General features: G+C 47.6%; 1 protein-coding gene across 2 annotated transcripts in view; it reads left to right on the top strand.

Moving 5' to 3' along the window:
* The window catches only part of ATXN3 (ataxin 3), a 357,787-nt gene that overhangs the window by 175,854 nt on the left and 161,401 nt on the right, over positions 1–20,532 (top strand). For both annotated transcript variants that reach the window (XM_086937684.1, XM_086937683.1), the window contains exon 5: positions 19,472–19,538. In XM_086937684.1, the coding sequence (XP_086793810.1) occupies positions 19,472–19,538 (67 nt within the window). The remainder of the gene's footprint in view (positions 1–19,471; positions 19,539–20,532) is intronic.

Here is a 20,532-nt window from a genome sequence, read left to right as displayed (position 1 = left end):
CGCCGGCTTTAAAGTTGAGGCCGGGGATGGCGGCCTGACCCGACGTCCGGCGATTCCAGACACGGGGGGACCCATTGCCATCGGGCACTCCCGCAGTTACTTGGGCGCTGGTGCGGCGTTGTGACCAGGGAGATGCGGGGCGCCATGGTGGACCGGTCTTCATAGCCGGCTGTGGAGATAACAGTGGCCGCCGATAATCGAGGCCGGGGATTGGGCCTAGCCGAGGCGGAGCAGCGGTCTCGCCGGAAGACCCCCACTGTCATCCGAGGGGCCCGGCAGAGGTGAGAGTGGGACCCTGGATTGCTGCACCGGTCGGCTCGGGAGGTGGAGAAACGGCCCGCCGGTGCTGGTGGCTGTGGCGGCCTACATCTGGTCGGGACGCCTGGTGTGGGGGGCTGCTAATCGAGGCCGGGGATCGGGCCTAAAAGCGGCGGAGCAGCGGACTGACTGGAGAACCCCCATTGCCATCCGGGGGGCCCGGCAGCGGCAGAGGTGATATCGGGGCCAGAAGTACTGCACAGACCGGACCGGGAGGCGGAGTCACGGCCTGCCGGTGCTGGTGGCGGCCTGAGCCTTGTCGTGGTGCTTGCTGCGGGGGGCCCGCCGCCCCCGGAGTCCCGCCGCCCCCGGAGTCCTCAGCAGCGACTGGAGTGTTGCGCTGCCAGCGCCTTATTGAGACCCGACCCGTAGATCCGCATTGGACCCTGGCCAGGGGGTGAGAGGACGACCTGTCGACATCGGGACAGGTTTGCGTGAGTGTGGGGTCCGGAGATTGGACCTACCCATTGCGCCTGCAGCAGGAAGGATCCCTCAGACACTTGCCGAAGGGGGTATCCTGCCCCACCCCCTATAGGGGTACCGTATAGGTGGACACTGTGTGGAGGGAGGCCTGGGCCCCGATTGCCCGGAGGCGGGGCTAGTGGAGACCGGGCTGGGTGCGGTGTTCTGGACCCCTGGAACAATTCTCTCCTGGTGCTAGGGGGACACACGCCCACAAGACATCTCTACCAACGCTGGGGCACAGGATCTGAAATACAGCGTCTCTAGGTACAGTGGCTAGGAGGGGGTACCTTTGGGGGAGCAGCTCTGCAGCAGCTGGTGATGGGAGGATGCCGGGGGGTCCACAAGTGACCCCGCTCAGGACTGGAACGGGTGTCTGGACCTAGCCTCCTCTCTCCCTGTAGTACACTGGATCCTGTGACTCACCCCTGCAGGGTCCTCTTGGCTAGATATAAAACAGTGCCATAACTGGGACGTGACTGGGCGGCGGATCTAGTGGGCCTGGTGCCCTGGTGCCAAGACTGTATAAGGCATCTGAGGGAACTGCCGGCGATCTAGAGATTGGAGGATGCTGGAGTGGCCTTCCCTCGTACTTCATGATGCGCACGGATAGAACGCCCCGGGCGGTCCAGCTCAACACGATATACCTCACAGAGGCTCCCTTCACAGAGACTCACTCGCCAGTTGGGCCAGGAGGAGGGGGGTCCAGCGTCCGAGGAGCCGTCACTGGCGGAGTTACTGAAGGCGATACAGGGTTCCCACTCTGCTTTGGAACGTCAGATCGAGACTGTGTCCATCGACGTGAACCTGTTGCGGACTGACCTGCGCAAGGTAGCCGATAAAGTCACGACTGCGGAAGGGAACATCACTCGGCTGCAGGGAGAGGTGGCGTCTCTCAAGAAAACTGTCTCTCAACTCTCGGCCGCAACGAAGGCCCTCGAGTGGAGAGCGGAGGATGCAGAGGGGAGGGCGCGCCGCAGTAACATCCGCGTGCTGGGTATTCCGGAACGGGCAGAGGCGGGCCACCCGGAACGCTTCCTGGAGCAATGTATTCGTACGGTGTTGTGCCCTGATGGCCTGTCGGATGTTTTTGTAATAGAGAGGGTGCGCAGAGCCTTGGTCCCGCCTCCGAAACCCAGAGCCCCTCCTCGGGCCCTCATTGCAAAACTCCCGTGATAGGGATCGCATTCTACGAGCGGCGAGGGGAGTTAAGGACCTTACCTTTGAGAATGCGAGGGTGTCCATCTTCCCGGACTATACGCAGCTAGTCCAGGAACAGCGCAAGTCCTTTCTGGCAGTTAAACAAAAGCTCAGGGAGATGCATCTCCGGTATATGCTACTATATCGAAACTCAAGGTTCTGTCCCAGGGAAAGGCTCACTTCTTCGAGGCTCCGGCGGATGTATGAGAGTGGCTCGAGATCCGGGGAGATGATCTCCCTCCTGGAGAGCGAGATGGGGTTCGGAGCTCGTGGGGGACCAAACCGCGGAGGCGGCGCAGCCGTAGACGGCGCCCAGGATCCCAGGAGGATGGGAGTGTGGAAAGTAACCGAGTCACAGTAAGAGAAGATGGATCCATACACATGGACGTACCAGCAGAGTCGCAGCCTGCTTCTCCTGGGGAGATCCTGGTACCTGATACATTACTGCCGTCTGCGGAGGAGATTTCTCCGACCAGTGCAATGGTCCCGGAGACGGCAGGAGTGCAGGGGCAGAAGCCGGATGGTTTGTCATGAGGAGCAGCTTGGCTCCTGACTCTTTTCTAAAATTCTGGACAAAAGACTGGACACTGCCTGGACAGTAAGAGATTTATGAGGGAGGGGGGACACTGCCTAATGCTGAGATCTGGATTTGCTCATTCTCAACGTATGCTGGAGGGGTCCTAATTTGGGTGGCCCCAGGGGTCCCGTGCGCTGTTCAATACGTGGAGGCGGATATCAATGGCAGGTACCTGCTTTTGCGGGTGAACCTGGACGGGAGGGAACTCTCCATTTTAAATTCATACGCACCTAATTTAGACGACCCTGACTTCTTTTTGCACCTACAAGAGGTGCTTGTATCTGATCTGGAGGGCCCACTGCTATGGTTTGGGGACTTTAATTGTGTGTTGGACCCTGTATTAGATAGGTTCCCCCCCCCCGCGCAGGGACGAAACCGCGCATGACAGCGCAACTCAGAGAGGTGATGCAGAACCTGGGATTCAGTGATGTGTGGCGCCTGGCCAATCCGACTCAAAAATTATTTACGTGTTTCTCCCCCACCCATAATACACATAGTAGACTAGACAGGGTACTGGCGGCCAATGTGGACGCTTCTCTCTCTCTTAACGGTCACCCATCCGGCCCGTTTTTTGTCCGATCACTCTCCAGTAATGTGCGTTGCACAGTGGGAGAAACAGCCCTCCCGCCCTCGTGGAGTGGTGTGGCTCACTGGTGCTTGGAGAAGCTAAGATCTTATGGACCCCAGATTGGTGGCCGCAGGATATAGGGCCAGTACCTGAACCCTAACTGGTTGTGAAAAACTTGGGGGTGCGCCTGGATCGAGATCTCTCCTTGAAGCAACATGCCAAATCAGTGGTGGCACTTGTTTTCATGTGATCCGCCTTCTACGTGAAGTTTTTCCCCTTACTACCGGATGCCACCAGAAAAACGTTCGTGCAGGCCCTGATCCTTAGTCGTTTAGACTATTGTAATGGGCTCCTGCTGTCAGCCAACGAGGGAGTCAAAGCTAAACTCCAGGTTGTGCAGAACACAGCAACATGGCTGGTTTTAAATGCCCCTCCAAGAACGCCATCTAAACCACTCCTGGCCAAACTACACTGGCTCCCTATTCGGAAAAGGGTGATATTTAAAATCTGTTGCCTTATCCACAAGAGCTTAAATGAACTAGAGCCAACACATTGGGCAGACAAATTTGTACCGTACATTCCGGTGCGATCTCTCAGATCCAGTAACCAGCTGCTTCTAACAGTGCCAGCTGTAAAAAAAAGTAAGGCCGGGTGGCAGGGCTCTATCCGTAGCCGGCCCGACCTTGTGGAATGGATTACCTCTGGCACTTAGGAAATGTACAGAACACCTGAGTTTCAGGAAACCACTTAAGACCTTCTTGTTTCAAGCATAAAACATTTCCTCTGGACTCGCAGAAAACGCTCTCTTGGTCAAAGGCGCAGAGATACTCCTCTGGGAGTCGATTCCTAGCGCGGTACAAACCTACAAATAAAATAAAGAGGCGGCTGACCCGGAAGCAGAGAGCGGCCCAGGACCAGGGTTCAATTCCCGACACGGCAGGGTCGTGGACCAGGGTCAGCAGACTCGATAATTCTCGCCTCGGTGCCTACTCTAACCAGGGATCACACTCGGCAACTCTGGGCATTAGCTTGCCTCATATCTACAACGGCCCCCACATTCGCCGGGTATGCCTGGTTTCACCTTGGAGAAACCCAGTAGGGACCATCTCACAGGGATAGCCAGGACGGGTTCCCCAGCGGTCTACAGCGCCACGACGCCTCAGGGCAGCAGTGCGCTTTACAAGACACATGCATTTACATTTACATACAATTGGAGGATGCCGCTAGATCTGTTGCAGGACCAGGTGGGGAAGGACCATGTGGAGACTGCCCTCACGAATTACCTTGACTTGAACTGGGGTGGTGGGGATCTTACCTTCTCCACCAAAGTGGGATGCCCTGAAGGCGGTTGTTCAGGGTGAGTGTATGGCCATCACCTATGGAGTCCGGAAGCAGCTACTTCGGGAACTGCAGGATGCAGAAGATGCACTCCTGCATCTGCAAACCTTGCCAGATCCTGACGACCTGGGTCAGGAGTCGGAACGGACAGCTCGCACGTGTGTCCAGGATATCCTTAATCGCCTAGACAAATACACACTGGGCCAATATCTGCAGCGCCTCCATCGGGAAGGGGACAAATCGGGCCGACTGTTGGCCTGGATCCTCCGACGTGAGTTCGCCTCAGAGAGGATTGTGGCCCTGAGAGGCCCCACAGGAGGAATGGTGCACTCGAGGCAGGCATCCTTCGGGTCCTGAACTCCCGTCTGCAGACAGTGTATGTGGCGGATCCCACGATTACGGGGGACTCCTTCCTCCCTTATCTCCAGGGACTTACCCTGCCGACACTCTCAGGAGAAGATGCGGAGGAATTGGATGTGGTTTTAACGCTCCGGGAGGTGAAAGTGGTAATGGCTGGCCTGCCGAGGGCTAAACCCCCGGGAGGAGATGGTTACCCCTCCGAATTCTACCAAGCATTTGCGGACGCCCTTGCCCAACCCCTCTTGCAAGTGTACCTGGAGGCATTTGAACGAGAGGCACTTCCGCCCAGTATGAATCAGGGGGAGATCTGTATGATCCTGAAACCGGGCGGGGATTGTGGCGACCCTGCGGCATATCGGCCCATCACCATGATAAATACCGATGTGAAAGTTCTGACTAAAATTTTGGCTGCCCGGTTGGCGCCGCACATGGTCCACCTGGTACACCCTGACCAATGTGGGTTTATTCCTGGCCGCAACACCGCCATGAATTTGAGACGACTGAACCACATCATCCACGAGGTGCGAGACAGAGAGGACCAAATGGTCCTGGTGTCGATTGACATTACTAAAGCCTTCGACACCGTGGGCTGGGGGTACCTTTTAGAGGTCCTCCGGATGGTGGGGATGGGCCCCGGCTTCTGTCGCTGGATCCGCATCTTGTACAAAGCCCCCTGGGCCAGAGTGCGGCTAGGTGCAGCACGTTCGGAAGAATGGCTCTTGGGCCGGGGAACGCGGCAGGGATGTCCCCTCTCTCCGCTTCTTTTCGCCCTGGCGAGCGAGCCTCTGGCAGTCCAGGTCCGGGCGGACATGGCGCGATGGGGCATTACAGTGGGCGACACGTGCAATGTGAGCTCTTTATATGCGGATGACGCCCTCTTCTATTTAATGTCCCCGCGGGAGTCGGTGCCGGTCCTCCTACAGCACTTGGATCGATTTGGTGTGGCCTCGGGACTGAGAATCAATTGTGGGAAGTCCCTGATTTTCCCTCTGGCAGGCTACGGCGGCGGACCACTGACGGACCGGCCGAATCTCGGGTTGCGATGGGAACAAGAGGCGTTGCGGTATCTCTGCATCCAGGTAACACCTACGGATACACAGGGGTTGGCCCGCAATATTGACCGAGTTATTCGGTCCTTGCAGCAATCGGTCACTTTCTGGAATTCCTTGCCATTATCTCTTATGGGGAGATTTGCCGTTGCAAAGATGGTGATGCTCCCCAGGACGCTCTATGTCCTCCAGAATTCCCTGTGTCCACTCCCCTCGCGAGTCTTTCGCACACTTAACACGCTGCTCACGCCATTGCTATGGGCGGGACGGCGCAGCAGAGTCGCCCTCCACACCGTGGTCCGAACAAGGGAGGAGGAGGGGGGGGGGGTTGGAGGCACCTAGATTTGACTTATACTACTATGCGGCACAGTTGTTGCCGGCGGCACGGTGGTTCACAGATGGGGACAGCTGGGAGTTGAGTCTGCTGGCCTGCAGGGCTAACGAGCAAGTATTGCAGGTGGCGCTGATGCGGGGACTGGGAGCTGATGCGGACCTACCATACGTGGTACGCTACGCGGCTGCGGTTTGGCAGCGGTTTGTGGAGAAAATACTGCGGCGAGATCCCTTTCATAGGGAGTTGCCGGTGTGGATCCTAGCCCCTGTAGTGGATATGGCGGACCACAGGTTCTTTAGGGCTTGGAAAATGGGAGGCTGTGAGACTCTGGTGGACCTTTACCCCAATGAGTCGTTCGTGTCCTTTGAGCAGGCCATGGAAAACTCTGGCCTGGGGGAAAGGCAATATTTGCAATATCTGGGCCTTCAGGAGGTAGCGAGAGAGACGTGGCCCCAATTTCCGGAGGCGCCCCCGCTGTCCCACACCCTGAACATCCTTCTCTCTTGCGGCAGAGGGCGTAGGTTGATATCTCTGCTATATTCGGCCATGAGACAGGACTCGACCCTGCCAGTTCCGCCTTCCTGGGACGCCTGGGAGGTGGACCTGGGAATCACCCTGACCCGGGACAACGCAAGCGCGTAGGGAGTCTTACCCGCAGAGTGTCCTGCAATGCGAGATTCAAATTGACACTTTTCAACTTCATGCACCGCACCTACTTGACCCCGCTGTCCTTAAGGCGTATTTCAGGAGATAGGGAGGACAATTGCCCCAGATGTGGGATATAGGGGGCGGGATTCCTACACCTGGCCTGGGACTACCCCTTGGTTGGTAGCTTCTGGAGGGGGTTGGTGGTTCGTATCCGGGCCGTAACCGGCCTCCGGATTGATCTGAGCCCGCTTCACTGACTACTAGCCCTGGTCCCTAAACCTAGAAAGAGGAACCTTTCCTACAAACTTTTGCAATTAATGTTGGTGCTGGCGAGGCGTAGGGTGGCGATCACCTGGATGGGGTGAAGAGCCCCTGAGTTGTCAGCATGGTGTAGAGATGTAAGGGAGTGGTCACTGGCTGAGGAGACGCATATGCAGAGGTCCCGCAGGGATGTGAAGTTTCAGGACGATCTCCTTGCATGGAGAGATATGTGTGCCTCAGAGTTGACTCACAGCGATTCGGATGGCACGAGTGCGGAACTTTTTTCTTCAGGAGACTCTGGATCTGAGAGGGTGGGGGAAGGGAATGGGGAGGTTGGACCCACGCCAATTTAGGTGCATTGCCTGTTCCTCGACAGTATTTCACGTTATTGATGTGGTTATTATGATACTTACAAATACAACCTGAACCTTACTCACTGTACCATATAGTGCCATAATGAGGTTACCGTATTGTATACACCTACTTGATGATTGATGCCAAGTTGGGGGGGGGATTGTTTCTTCTGTGTTGCAAAACCAAAAATAAAGGTTTTAAAAAAAAAAAAGCCCAAAGCAGACCCCAAGGAACTCAAGAACTTCCGGCCCATCTCCCTGCTCCCATTCCCGGCTAAAGTCATCGAGAAAATCGTCAACATGAAACTCACCGGCCACCTTGAAGACAACATCTTGCACCCGTCCCATTCCAGATTCAGACGAAACCACAGCACCGAGACCGCCCTCCTCGCCGCCACAGACGACATCAGGCGCCAACTAGACAACAGCGAAACATCAGCCCTCATTCTCCTGGACCTGTCAGCCGCCTTCGACACGGTCTGCCATCGCACTCTAAAGACACGCCTCCTAGAAGCCGGATTCCAAGAGAAGGCCCTTGACTGGGCCACGTCCTTCCTCACCGGCAGATCCCAGAGCGTCCGACTCCCACCCTTCCGATCTGAAGCCACCGACATCATCTGCTGCATCCCCCAGGGCTCCTCCCTCAGCCCGACGCTGTTCAACGTCTACATGGCACCCCTCGAACCAGTGGCCCGCCATCACGACCTCAACATCATCTCCTATGCCGACACCCAGCTCATCCTCTCCCTCACCAAGGACCCACACACTGCCAAAACCAACCTCCACGAAGGAATGAAGGTCTTCGCCGACTGGATGAGGAGAATCCGCCTGAAACTGAACTCTGACAAGACGGAGGTCCTCATCCTCGGATCCACCCCCTCAGCCTGGGACGCCTCCTGGTGGCCGACCACACTGGGAAGACCACCAACACCCACCCTCATGGGTAAGTAGCGCACTCTACAAGTACCCTGATTGATTGATTTTCTGATTTCTCGCTCCAGCCTTTTCTATTTCCTTGTTTTGTAGAGCATACTATATAACGTGAATTATGACACTGCAGCTTGTGTCCTCTGTAAATATTTTAAAAGTATGTGTTGGAGCATACTTTGGATTTAGTTACAAAGTACATGCATTTGCATCGTGTAGGGATTTGAAGTCCTAGCTTTTTACATGGACATGCTGTGAAAGGATTGGAAGGGGCTAGTTACTCTTATGACGCCAGAAAAGGTGACATGCCTGCGGGGGAATGTGATGCTCTGTATTTCTGCTTGTGATCACGATTCGGAAATGGCATAGCGTTATCATAGAAGATATAAAGTACCTAAGACAGTTACAATTGTTCCCAGTACATGGCTGAAGGTTTTGTTGGTGTGGAGATAATCTTCACAAAGGAATTATGCTTTTTAGGTCTTGTCGAGGCATTGCTTGCGCTGTCTCTTCAAGACATGCTGTATTCAGGTATGGACTTGAAGCTCTGCCTATTTTCGCCCATCTTTTCAAATGGCTCATGTTATTGTCCTTTCGAAATGGTTGCTTTTGATTCGTGAATAGGCTTAGTAGTCCCTACTTAGTACTGCCTTTTCTCCTTTTGTGACCTCCCATGAGTAATATGTGCTGTTGCTTGGTATGTTTTATTTACAGTCTGCGAGCACTAGTTTCTTATAGACTTTCCTTAGCTGCAGGCAGGACATGATCTCCCGCAACGGCTTTTTTTTCCCCCAACCAACACAAGCCTTTCTTTATGCGTCGCTCGCCATATTGAGGTTAACAAACAAATGCTTTTCGATTTTTTTTTAAAGGTCCGTGACGTCACGCTTCAACATAAAATAATATATATATTTTTTTCAATACGCCACACTGCAATGCAGATTTAACATGGTGGCCGTGCGCCTTTCTTTTGTGCTATGCGGCTCGCCTGAATCAAGTTTTAAAAATCCTTACTTTTTTCCAAAAGCAGCAAAATGCAGTTCTTTAAACTTTTACAGTGGTGCCCATGCGCTTGTTGTCAGCAGTTTGACATCGCCCGCTTTCCCTACGTATGTGACCCTATTGACGTTATGTGCGTGCCTTGACGTAGGTAGCTCCGATATCCCTAGATCCCCTGTAGACGTGACTTAAAGCGGCAGAAGGTTTGTTTACTTTAGCTGATCGTTCTCCCTTCATCCATACCGCTCTCCAAACGCTTGTTGCTCTAGTTTTGGATTCCTTTTGGCACCTTAAAAGCATTGTCTTTCAGGCCATCTCCATTATCAGTGGCACTGCTTTTCGCTTTAACTCCTCTGCTCCCTTCTGTTTCTTTGTGACTGCAATACATTCCTCAGTAAAGCGGTTTGTTTGTAAAAAGAAGTTGCTGTGCCAAACCAGTTGTGAGTGGGCTATACCATTCCGTAGCAGGGGGTTCACAGGATCTACACCATTTTGTAGCAGGGGATTCACAGCACCTGAACACAGGTTACAATCCTCAGAGGTTGTTCATCCTTGCAAAAACTCCTCTTGTGCGTAGTTTAGCGGCTGTCCCATGGCGGCTGCTTCGGTCTGAGTCCAGAGTTTCACACCACTCCTCCCTTTTCGCACTGCCTGGCTACACATATCGGCACCTGAGAGCCTGCTCCCCACAGAATCCTCGCTCCGCAATGGCTTTCGGTGATAGTGAGTAGCGACTGATGGGCTTAAGGTTGGCGCACAGCACAGTAAAAAATGGTGTTCTCTGCACCCTTTTTGTGAAGCCTCATTCGAGTTCCCAACAGCTCTTTTCACATTAAGCACTATATCTGCTGTAACAGGTTCATATAGCGATAACTTCCTTAGCTACCGGCGAGCGCAGCACTTACTGTTGCATTCACCTTGCAAAATGTGCCCACGAGTCAACCCTTTGTGGTTTCCTGTCTATCTGCACGCAAATGTCAGAAGAGCTATGCCACATTTGTAGGGAAGGTGTGGTTTTTCTCAGCTTTGGATGAAAATGGCCTTCTGTGTCTCTGTTGAATATAATAAATGGAGGAACCACACTTGCCTGGCAGGCTTAATCCTTGTTCTGGTTTAGAGGCCCACAGCTGGTCTCAAAACAGTTAATGTTTAAAAGGAACTAAACACGTTTCATAAAAGCAGACCTGTGGAAAATAACAGTGAGACTGCAGCCTCTCTTACTGTTCTTTTATTTTGCTAAATGTAACCCATGTGGACATCAAGCTTTGTAAAGGGAGTCTAGAGAAGTACGGAATGGGTAAATGCTGTCGTAGAATGCCAGAATGAAGCGCCACAGTGGACTATTTTTACAACATTTTTATATTATGATTTCTTTGATGCTTTGTTGTTTTTTGCACACTGGTAGTGTTTGTTTACCCATCTAGAAATTCGAGCCTCCATAGCGAATAACTTACTTCACTAATACGCTTAGGTACTGTTAATGCTAGTCTCTTGAAAATCTATATCTTTACTCACACTAGAATTACTTTTGTGGGTGATGTGTGTCTAAGAGCTTGTTAGGCTAGTGTATATTTCAATTAATAAAAGTATTGGCTTCTTGTTGCTGATTCAAAGCTTGCCTTGGTTCTGCCTCCAGCTATTATATATTCATGGGATGGGATGGGTTGGTGGTCTGTCTCTAGTTCCAAGGGGACAGATGTCAACATCACTTAACCCTCCACCATGTTTGACAGAAATCATGGGCTGCCTGAATGGAGCAGGAACGGAAGGCAATGGAGAACGTCTTTTAAAGTGTCAGTCTATCGATCACCTTTGTTCATATGGGTACATACTTTGTGCTACATACAATTTCCATCAGTTTTGTGTTATGACTTCTTTGAAGTTTTGTTGATTTTGTATGCTGTTAATGTTTGTTTACCCATCCATAAAATCGTGCTAGTATAGCGAACAACTTATGTCACTGATGTATTGGGTACCGTTAATTTAAAATACATTTGTTCCAGGTGCACAGCCCTATTTCAAATTAGATTTTTGAAAAAAGTTTCAAAACAAGTTAAATCAAGAAGTTTTTAGGTGCTCCACGGGTGGTGTCCTCCGTCCAATGACGCCTATATAAACATGAAACTGTGCTTCTAATGATCCATTAGTCGCATTCCCATGGGCACACTAGCGTATCTCCTCAGTTGAGGAAAATGAGGATTCCACTCAATTTCGTCTTTGATTAAATATTCTTTAATTCATTCCAATCTTTTGTGAATTTATATCATTCATTAGTTCATCATAATACTTTTTATGATCTGATAACATTGCTGTGTTAACTCCTATGCATTTCGGGCATGATAGGGCCCTTCCTCAGGGAGTAGCACTAAAAATTTCAAAAAATTAAAGTGTTACAATCCAAGAAACTTAATAATAACTGTACACAATTCAAATAAAACAGAATACCCAAGTGTTGGTCACACGTGTATTGAGTGAAAAAAGTGTAAAAAGCATAACATCGGCGCAGTGAAATGGCGGGTGCAGTGAATTCGTGATGAAAAACTCTACACACATAGTCTAAACACTTACATGAAATCCATTAGTATCCTCCAACAAACACCATTCTGAAATAAGCGTAATGACAAAAAACAAATAAACGATCGACTATCCAGGTAATACTCAATTTCCCATACAAGTATTCCAAGGTAGTCTGACCAACCTGTATTTCAAACAATCTTCTCGTCTAGGAAACGTATTCTCAATTCAATCGTAAGGTTTCCAAAACCGGTACGCCGATCGCCCTTCCGTGTAGTATGACCCAATGGTCATGATTGGTTTATAGCCCGATCATGTGATCGGTTAGTCATCATGAAAAAAGAAGAGACTCTGTGCCAGTAATCCGACCCACACTCTCCAAATCTCCAACATTATTTACCGTAATCCGAAAATAAACAATACTCAGTAAATGAAATAACATCATGAACGGCAGGCTCAAAAAACACAAAACCTAAATTAACAAGCTGATTGCAAAATATCTACCCGAAAAAATCTACCCGAAAAGTGAATGTGAATGTGAATGAACGGTTGCACAAAAAAGTCATGTGTGTGTAGTGACCAATAAAGTTACATGTTTTGAACCATAGAAACCACATGTTAAACAATAAATAATACAAAAAGGATTCACAAATCTATCCAAGGATACAGAAACGGGTTCATTATAGTTCATTAAAGATAGCATGATAGTTCGATCCGATCATTAAGACCATTTGGTTTACTGGAATGTAGTCTTTGGATCCAAACATTTTCTCGTTGTAGTAGATACTTATTGTCTCTTCCTACTTTTTTTATCCACACATTCCAGTATCAGAAATTTCAATTGAGATATATTGTGATGTTCTTCATGGAAATGGGCAGCAATAGATGATTTCATATTATGTGTTCGAATATTTGACTTGTGTTCTGTCACTCTGATTTAAATTTTCCTCTCTGTTTTGCAGACATAAACTTTCCCACAAGGGAATTTAAGTAAATATATCACATTTGATGTGTCACAGGTTGCAGTATCTTTCAGTTTGATTGCATGCCCCTTCATTGGGCGATTAATAGTATAGCCTTTGATGATACTATTACAGTTTCCACAATTCAAACAAGGTCTAGTTCCTTTGTAAACTTGTTTTGGCATAGGTTTCTGTTTCAGTATCTCCCCCAAATTCCTTCCCCTAGTGTAAGCAAAAAGCGGAGGTTTGGAAAAAATGGTATTGAAATCCGGTTCAAGATTTAGAATTGACCAATGTCGTGTGACAATTCTTTTGAATTTTCCACTGAGTGTTGTTTTTTGATACTGCCACTATTCTAGTGTCATCAGATTTCTTTCTTTCTTTCAATAGATCAGTTCTACTAATCTTCTCCACACGTTCTTTACATTCTTCTACCATTCTTTGTGGATATCCTCTAGTCAAAAATCTTATTCCCATTTCATTAATCCTTAAAGCCACTTTGGTGTCATTGGATATTATTCTTTTAACTCAGGTCATTTGGGAGAAAGGAAGATGTTGTTTTGACTATTTTGATGAAAACTTGAAAAGTGCAATAAATTGTTTCTGTCAGTCGATTTTCTGTATATATCAGTCAATATCCCACTGAGATTTCTACGTCCAAAAATGTGACTTTCTCTTTGGAAATTTCCCATGTTAACTGTATGCGTTCATCATTGTGATTGAGTTCTGTTAGGGCTGCCTCCAATCTTTCTTTTGAGTTCTTCCAAATTATAAAAATGTCATCAATATATCTGATAATCAATTTCAAATTGTCACGCCACTCTTCCTTCGAAAGAATATTTACCTCCTCATACTGTTTCATGAATATGTTAGCATATACCGGTGCAGCCGAATTACCCATGGAGGTTCCCACCAGTTGTTGGTACCCATCATTTCCGTATTAGAAGTAACTCTGGTACAGAGTAAATATCATTAGTTCCATGAGAAACGTTTGCATAGGGAGTTGTAAATCCATATTAACTATTGCTTGTTCCACCGCCTCTATTCCAAGTGAGTGGGGAATCGACGTGTACAATGATTTCACATCGGCAGTACATAGGATTAGATTCTCTCCTTGTTCTATAGAAACAGAATTCAATTTCAACAAAAAGTCGGTAGTGTCCTTAACATGTAAGCTCCCACATGTAGATACAATCGGTCGTAGGGGAGGATCCTTAAGATTTTTATGAATTTTCGGTATCATATAAAATACCGGACTTTTCGGATTTTGTTTGATAAAAAAGTTCTTAGTCTTCTAATTAATTGTGCCTAGTTCATAAGCTTTATTAATGATGTCTCGCAAAGTATCCATGTATCTTGCTGTAGGGTTCTCCTCCAATTTCACCTACGACCGATTGTATCTACATGTGGGAGCTTACATGAACCCATAGGTCAGCTATTGGACAAGTATTTACAGCCTACTGTAAAGAGTATGGAAACTTATGTTAAGGACACAACCGACTTTTTGTTGAAATTGAATTCTGTTCAGAACTCAATCGCAATGATGAACGCATACAACTAACATAGGAAATTTCCAAAGAGAAAGTCACATTTTTGGACGTAGAAGTCTCACTGACGGAAAGTGGGATAGAGACTGATATATACAGAAAATCGACTGACAGAAACAATTTATTGCACTTTTCAAGTTTTCATCAAACTAGTCTAAAACAACATCTTCCTTTCTCCCAAATGACCAGAGTTAAAATAATAATATCCAATGGCACCAAAGTAGCTTTAAGGATTAATGAAATGGGAATAAGATTTTTGACTAGAGGATATCCACAAAGAATGGTAGAAGAATGTAAAGAATGTGTTGAGAATATTAGTAGAACTGATCTATTGAAAGAAAGAAAGAAATCTGATGACACTAGAATAGTGGCAATATCAAAATACTCAACATTCAGTGGAAAATTCAAAAGAATTGTCACACGACATTGGTCAATTCTAAATCTTGAACCGGATTTCAATACCATTTTTTCCAAACCTCCGCTTTTCGCTTACACTAGGGGAAGGAATTTGGGGGAGATACTGAAACAGAAACCTATGCCAAACAAGTTTACAAAGGAACTAGACCTTGTTTGAATTGTGGAAACTGTAATAGTATCATCAAAGGCAAAACTATTAATCACCCAATGAAGGGGCATGCAATCAAACTGAAAGTTACTGCAACCTGTGACACATCAAATGTGATATATTTACTCAAATGCCCTTGTGGGAAAGTTTGTCGGCAAAACAGAGAGGAAAATTAAAATCAGAGTGACCGAACACAAGTTAAATATTCGAACACATAATATGAAATCATCTATTGCCGCCCATTTCCATGAAGAACATCACAATATATCTCAATTGAAATTTCTGATACTGGAATGTGTAGATAAAAAAGATGGAAGAGACAACAATAAGTATCTACTACAACGAGAAAATGTTTGGATCCAAAGACTACATTCCAGTAAACCAAATGGTCTTAATGATCGGATTGAACTGTCATGCTATCTTTGATGAACTATAATGAACCAGTTTCTGTATCCTTGGATAGATTTGTGAATCCTTTTTGTATTATTTATTGTTTAACACGTGGTTTCTATGTTTCAAAACACGTAACTTTATTGGTCACTACACACACATGCCTTTTTTGTGCAACCGTTCATTCACATTCACTTTTCGGGTAGATTTTTTCGGGTAGATTTTTTGCAATCAGCTTGTAAATTTAGGTTTTGTGTTTTTTGAGCCTGCTGTTCATGATGTTATTTTATTTACTGAGTATTTCGGATTACGGTAAATAATGTTTGAGATTTGGAGAGTGTGGGTCTGATTACCGGCACAGAGTCTTTCTTCTTTTTTCATGATGACTAACCGATCACATGATTGGGCTATAAACCAATCATGACCATTGGGTCAAATTACACGGAAGGGTGATCGGCGTCCCGGTTTTGGAAACCTTACAATTGAATTGAGAATACGTTTCTTAGAACGAGAAGATTGTTTGAAATACAGGTTGGTCAGACTACCTTGGAATACTTGTATGGGAAATTGAGTATTATCTGGATATTCAATCGTTTATTTGTTTTTTTGTCATTACGCTTATTTCAGAATGGTGTTTGTTGGAGGACACTAATGGATTTCATGTAAATGTTTAGACTATGTGTGTAGAGTTTTTCATCACGAATTCACTGCGCCGATGTTATGTTTTTTTGTTTTTTTTTTTAAAACCTTTATTGTGCAGATGGAAGCATACAAATACGGGCCTACAACCAATCAGGCCGGCCACGACACATTATGCGAAGCACATAAGTCAATAAGGAGGTTTCCCGGCAGTCGCCCAGCGTTGTGCAAGCGAGCAGTCCAATCTTAGAAAAGCTGATTACGACCGCTGGAAGCAGGATTAAAGAAGGTTAATTTTATAATAGGAGTATAGCAGGATCAGTTGCAGTTTTTAGTCATCTAAGTTCCCATAGCGGGCCACGAATCAAACATCAAGACATAAGGGCATCGATAAAAACGGGTATCAGCAGCGGTTCACAGCAATCAACTTATAGACGCCATAGTTCAAATCAGTGCCCACCGTGGCCCATCACGTGCCCATCGACCACCTAATTATTGTGCTAGTACATAACGGAGGAACCAGAACAGCAACGTAGTTACAATCATCCTCTATACTATCCCAAGTAATGAGAAAAAAGGGGAGGGGGGGGAAATGTTATAAAGAGGAAAAGAAAGAACGTCGCGCTGCTGCACGCGCCCCACAGCGATAAAGGCGCGCAAGACTGAGAGACCCGCTATCGGGGGTAGGGCGTGCAAGTCATGATATATGTGCAATCAATACCATAGAAAGAAAGCAGCTCACCCCCCCATCCCCACCAGCTATCACACCATGGGAGACACGCACAGACACAGCGTCCCGATGAAGGGATACAAAAGAGCCATAGAACTAAAGGGAAAACGAACAGGAAAGAGACCCCGGCCCACCCACCCCACCCTGCACCCCTGCAGAAGGCTACGGCCTACCCCCCCAGCAGCGTGCCTGTCGCCCTAAATAGAACCCGAAATATAGGAAAAATTAGAAAGAGGGAAAGGAAACAAAAGAGAAAAAAAAGGGAAAAGAACCAGGGGGAGAGGAGACCATCAATCGTGTCGTTCGGCTCCTGCCCCCCCGCCTTCACACACATTTATGCCACATCAAAACGAAATCGACACAGTCTCGGGTATCAGAAACATTCGAGGGAATCGGCCATATTGTCGTGGTTGGGGGCATTCCTCATCTCCATCCGTTAACCAGTAGTCCTCCGGGTTCAGACTGGCTCACCCCTGTCCTTTCCTAGTCATCGCTACTATGCGTAATAGAGTAGTGGGCCGCAAACATTTCGAGGTGGAGAGGCCACAGGTTCGGAACAAAACGGGCCAAGGGTGTAAACCAGGGGACCCCAGCAACAAACGGCAAAGCAAGAACTTTTTGCGGCAGTCCAGACATTCCAATAGCGACAACAGGAGCAGCAAACAGTACGGGTGCAGTCTCGCCGCCCAGGAAAGTGAGGTCTCCCCCGCAAGGTAACAGCGGGACCTCACCGAGGCAGTTTGAATTGAAAATGCACATTGCTCCCCAATCATTCGAGCAGGAACAGGCCCCAGCGTGGAGCCCACACCCGTGCCCGCCCCAATCCGAGCTACCTGGAGATTCGGGGCCACAGGCGTACAGTCTTGTCGATGCACGGCGGCAGCACTCCTCGCAGCAGCCGAGGGGGGGAATCAGCAAACACTCGATGTCGAGCCGCGTCCATGAGGGACGGCCCAGCAGAAATGGCGGCAGACCTTCTATCTTGCACAGAGGCGTCGAGGGCCATGGCCGCACGTAAAGACTGTAGGGCGTCAAGAACATCGCCAAGCGTGGGCTCGCGCTCACAGGACCAGGCCCCCGTGCACTTCAGCGACCCAAGTTCGCCGCCCTGAGTAGATCTGTGACCCAGGGCGCCGGTCGCCATCTTGCAGGTCCAGCCGCGTCTCCACGCGCCTCAACTTCTGGAGCGGGTTCTCAAGCAAGGCCACCGCTGGAGTCCCCTCGAGCCCCAGAAATGGCAACCTGGGTGCAGAAAGGAGGGCCACCAAAGTGGGGACCGCCACCGTCCCACGGACCCCGCCCGCCGAATCCGGGCGCAGGGTTTCAAGATGGCCGTACAAGGCAACAAAGGGGGTATGCCTCCTGAGCGGTCTTCCCCCATCCACGGCGGGCCGCGCCCTACCACAGGGCCCGGTCAGTCGCCACCGGCATAACCGCACACCGGCCTCTCCCAGCCGACCCCTCTCCTCCACCAGGGGCCGCCGCCGACACCTTCACTCCGGCCGACCTTCACAGGCAAGTCCCCGGTCTCCACGCCACGGAGGCCCCGGACCAAGCAGGGGCACAGCTTCGGATCCGCAGCTCACAGGAACCCCCTGGACAGACGGTGAGTACGAGCGTTGCTTCACCTTTCCATTTCTTCCCGAGTGTGTCGCCTCGGGGCAGGATGCTTATCAGGATATGCGTGTTGGGCAGGAAGGTTGGCGGAGCCGAGCTACAATGCGGCCATCTCGGTCGCGAGCTTGGCTCCTCCCCCGATGTTATGTTTTTAACACTTTTTTCACTCAATACACGTGTGACCAACACTTGTGTATTATGTTTTATTTGAATTGTGTACAGTTATTATTAAGTTTCTTGGATTGTAACACACTTTAATTTTTTGACATTTTTAGTGCTACTCCCTGAGGAAGGGCCCTATCATGCCCGAAATGCATAGGATTTAATACAGCAATGTTATCAGATCATAAAAAGTATTATGATGAACTAATGAATGATAGAAATTCACAAAAGATTGGAATGAATTCAAGAATATTTCATCAAAGACGAAATTGAGTGGAATCCTCATTTTCCTCAACTAAGGAGATACGCTAGTGTGCCCATGGGGATGCGACAAATGGATAATTAGAAGCATAGTTTCATGTACCGTTAATTTACCCACATTAGAATTACTTTTGCCGGCGATGTGTGTTAGAGCTCGTGATGCTGGTGTAAATTTCTCAATCAACGTATTGGCTCATGATGCTAATTCAAAGCTTGCCTAGTTCTACTTCCAGTTATTATATATTCATGGGATGAGTTAGTGGTCTGCCTCTAGTACCAAGGGGACCAATGTCAACATTACTTAGCTTACAAGAAGCAAGGCTGGCAGTAAAAGAGGCACAGTTGCTTCCAGCCTTGCTTCTCGTCAGCAATAACAATAAGTACAAAGTTTGTGCACTGCTTGCAGGTTTTCAAAACATATAAATAAAAGGCATTGTCATTTACAATGCCAGTAGCTCAAACTCTCACAAATGGAAGACCTATTGCATTGCAAATGGCTGTTAATAATATGCATATGATTTTACTTTTTAACAACTGAAATCCTATTAAAGATACTCAAATGGCCATTTTTGGTTTGTGTATAGGGTACAACTTTATTGTCACGAGGTATGGTGTTAAGCATGTTGAATTCAGTTCTACAGATATTTACAAGATAGCATAATTTGGTGTCTGTTGTCTTTCTCTGTCTAGTGATGAAAGAGCATTTATTTGTAATTATAAGGAGCACTGGTTTACAGTTCGAAAGATAGGAAAACAGGTAATGAATATATTTATTTCAAATTATTTGCTTTGTCATTAAATAATTATTTTAATAAGTTTCAATTGGTTTATTCCCGTGTCCTGGTCATTTCAATAAGGTAGGTTGTCCTTTCCATTGGGTGAACTTGGAAAATAGTGGAAAGCTGAAGGATTGCAATGTTTATATTCCACTGACATTTCATAGTTATAAAGATGATTGAGCAAAGAGGTTTAATTAAATGGATTCGTTTTTATGTTATTTGTGTTTGTATCTACATTGTATAAGTCAAAATTACAAAACAATTTTTTTAACTATCACAATTAAAGAGCTAAGCAAATAAAAAGCCTAGCTGTGAATGATTTTGAGGATTATTTACATTCTTTATAAATCGCATTTTGCAATTTGAGAATAAGAATAGTAGCCATGTTATTAGTTTAAAACTTATAAATACTATCATATTGCCTTTGTGAGGCATGTTTGATTGTGCAGTATTTCAATAAATTCGGTTCCAGTGAATTAAGTGTTAATAGCTCATTCTCCACAGATATTCTGTAACTCAATTTTGCGCAACACAGACATTTTCTGTCAGTGCAAAAGTTGTATTGATTCTTTCTTACGATTGGTTTTCAGCTAGCAACATCTATGAGTAACTTAAAATGTGCACACAATTGGATACTATTTTCCTGTGCTTTATTTCATAAAATGTAATATTGCTTGTAGAGGAGAACCTCCTTAACTCAGTAATATCCCTCCCAATCTGGTCCAGAGATTCCCAGACTCTCACCGTACCAAAGTGGCTTGTTTGATACGGGCTAGGCATGGCAGCTAGGATACATACACCTTTGACATTGACTCCTTTAACTGTTCTCTAATAATGTGTGTGGTTGCTGAAATTGATTTTCATACTCAGAGAGTACTCTAAGAGCATATTTTGTGTGCCAACTTCTGATTGACATGGTCCAGGACAGTCACATTCATGGCCAAGGAGCTAATCTCCGTTTGCTGCCAAACC

Source organism: Lissotriton vulgaris, chromosome 9, assembly GCF_964263255.1.
Source record: "Lissotriton vulgaris chromosome 9, aLisVul1.2, whole genome shotgun sequence".
Taxonomy (NCBI): domain Eukaryota; kingdom Metazoa; phylum Chordata; class Amphibia; order Caudata; family Salamandridae; genus Lissotriton; species Lissotriton vulgaris.
The sequence above is the reverse complement of the archived record's forward strand: the minus strand, read 5'-3'. Positions and strand labels throughout refer to the sequence as shown.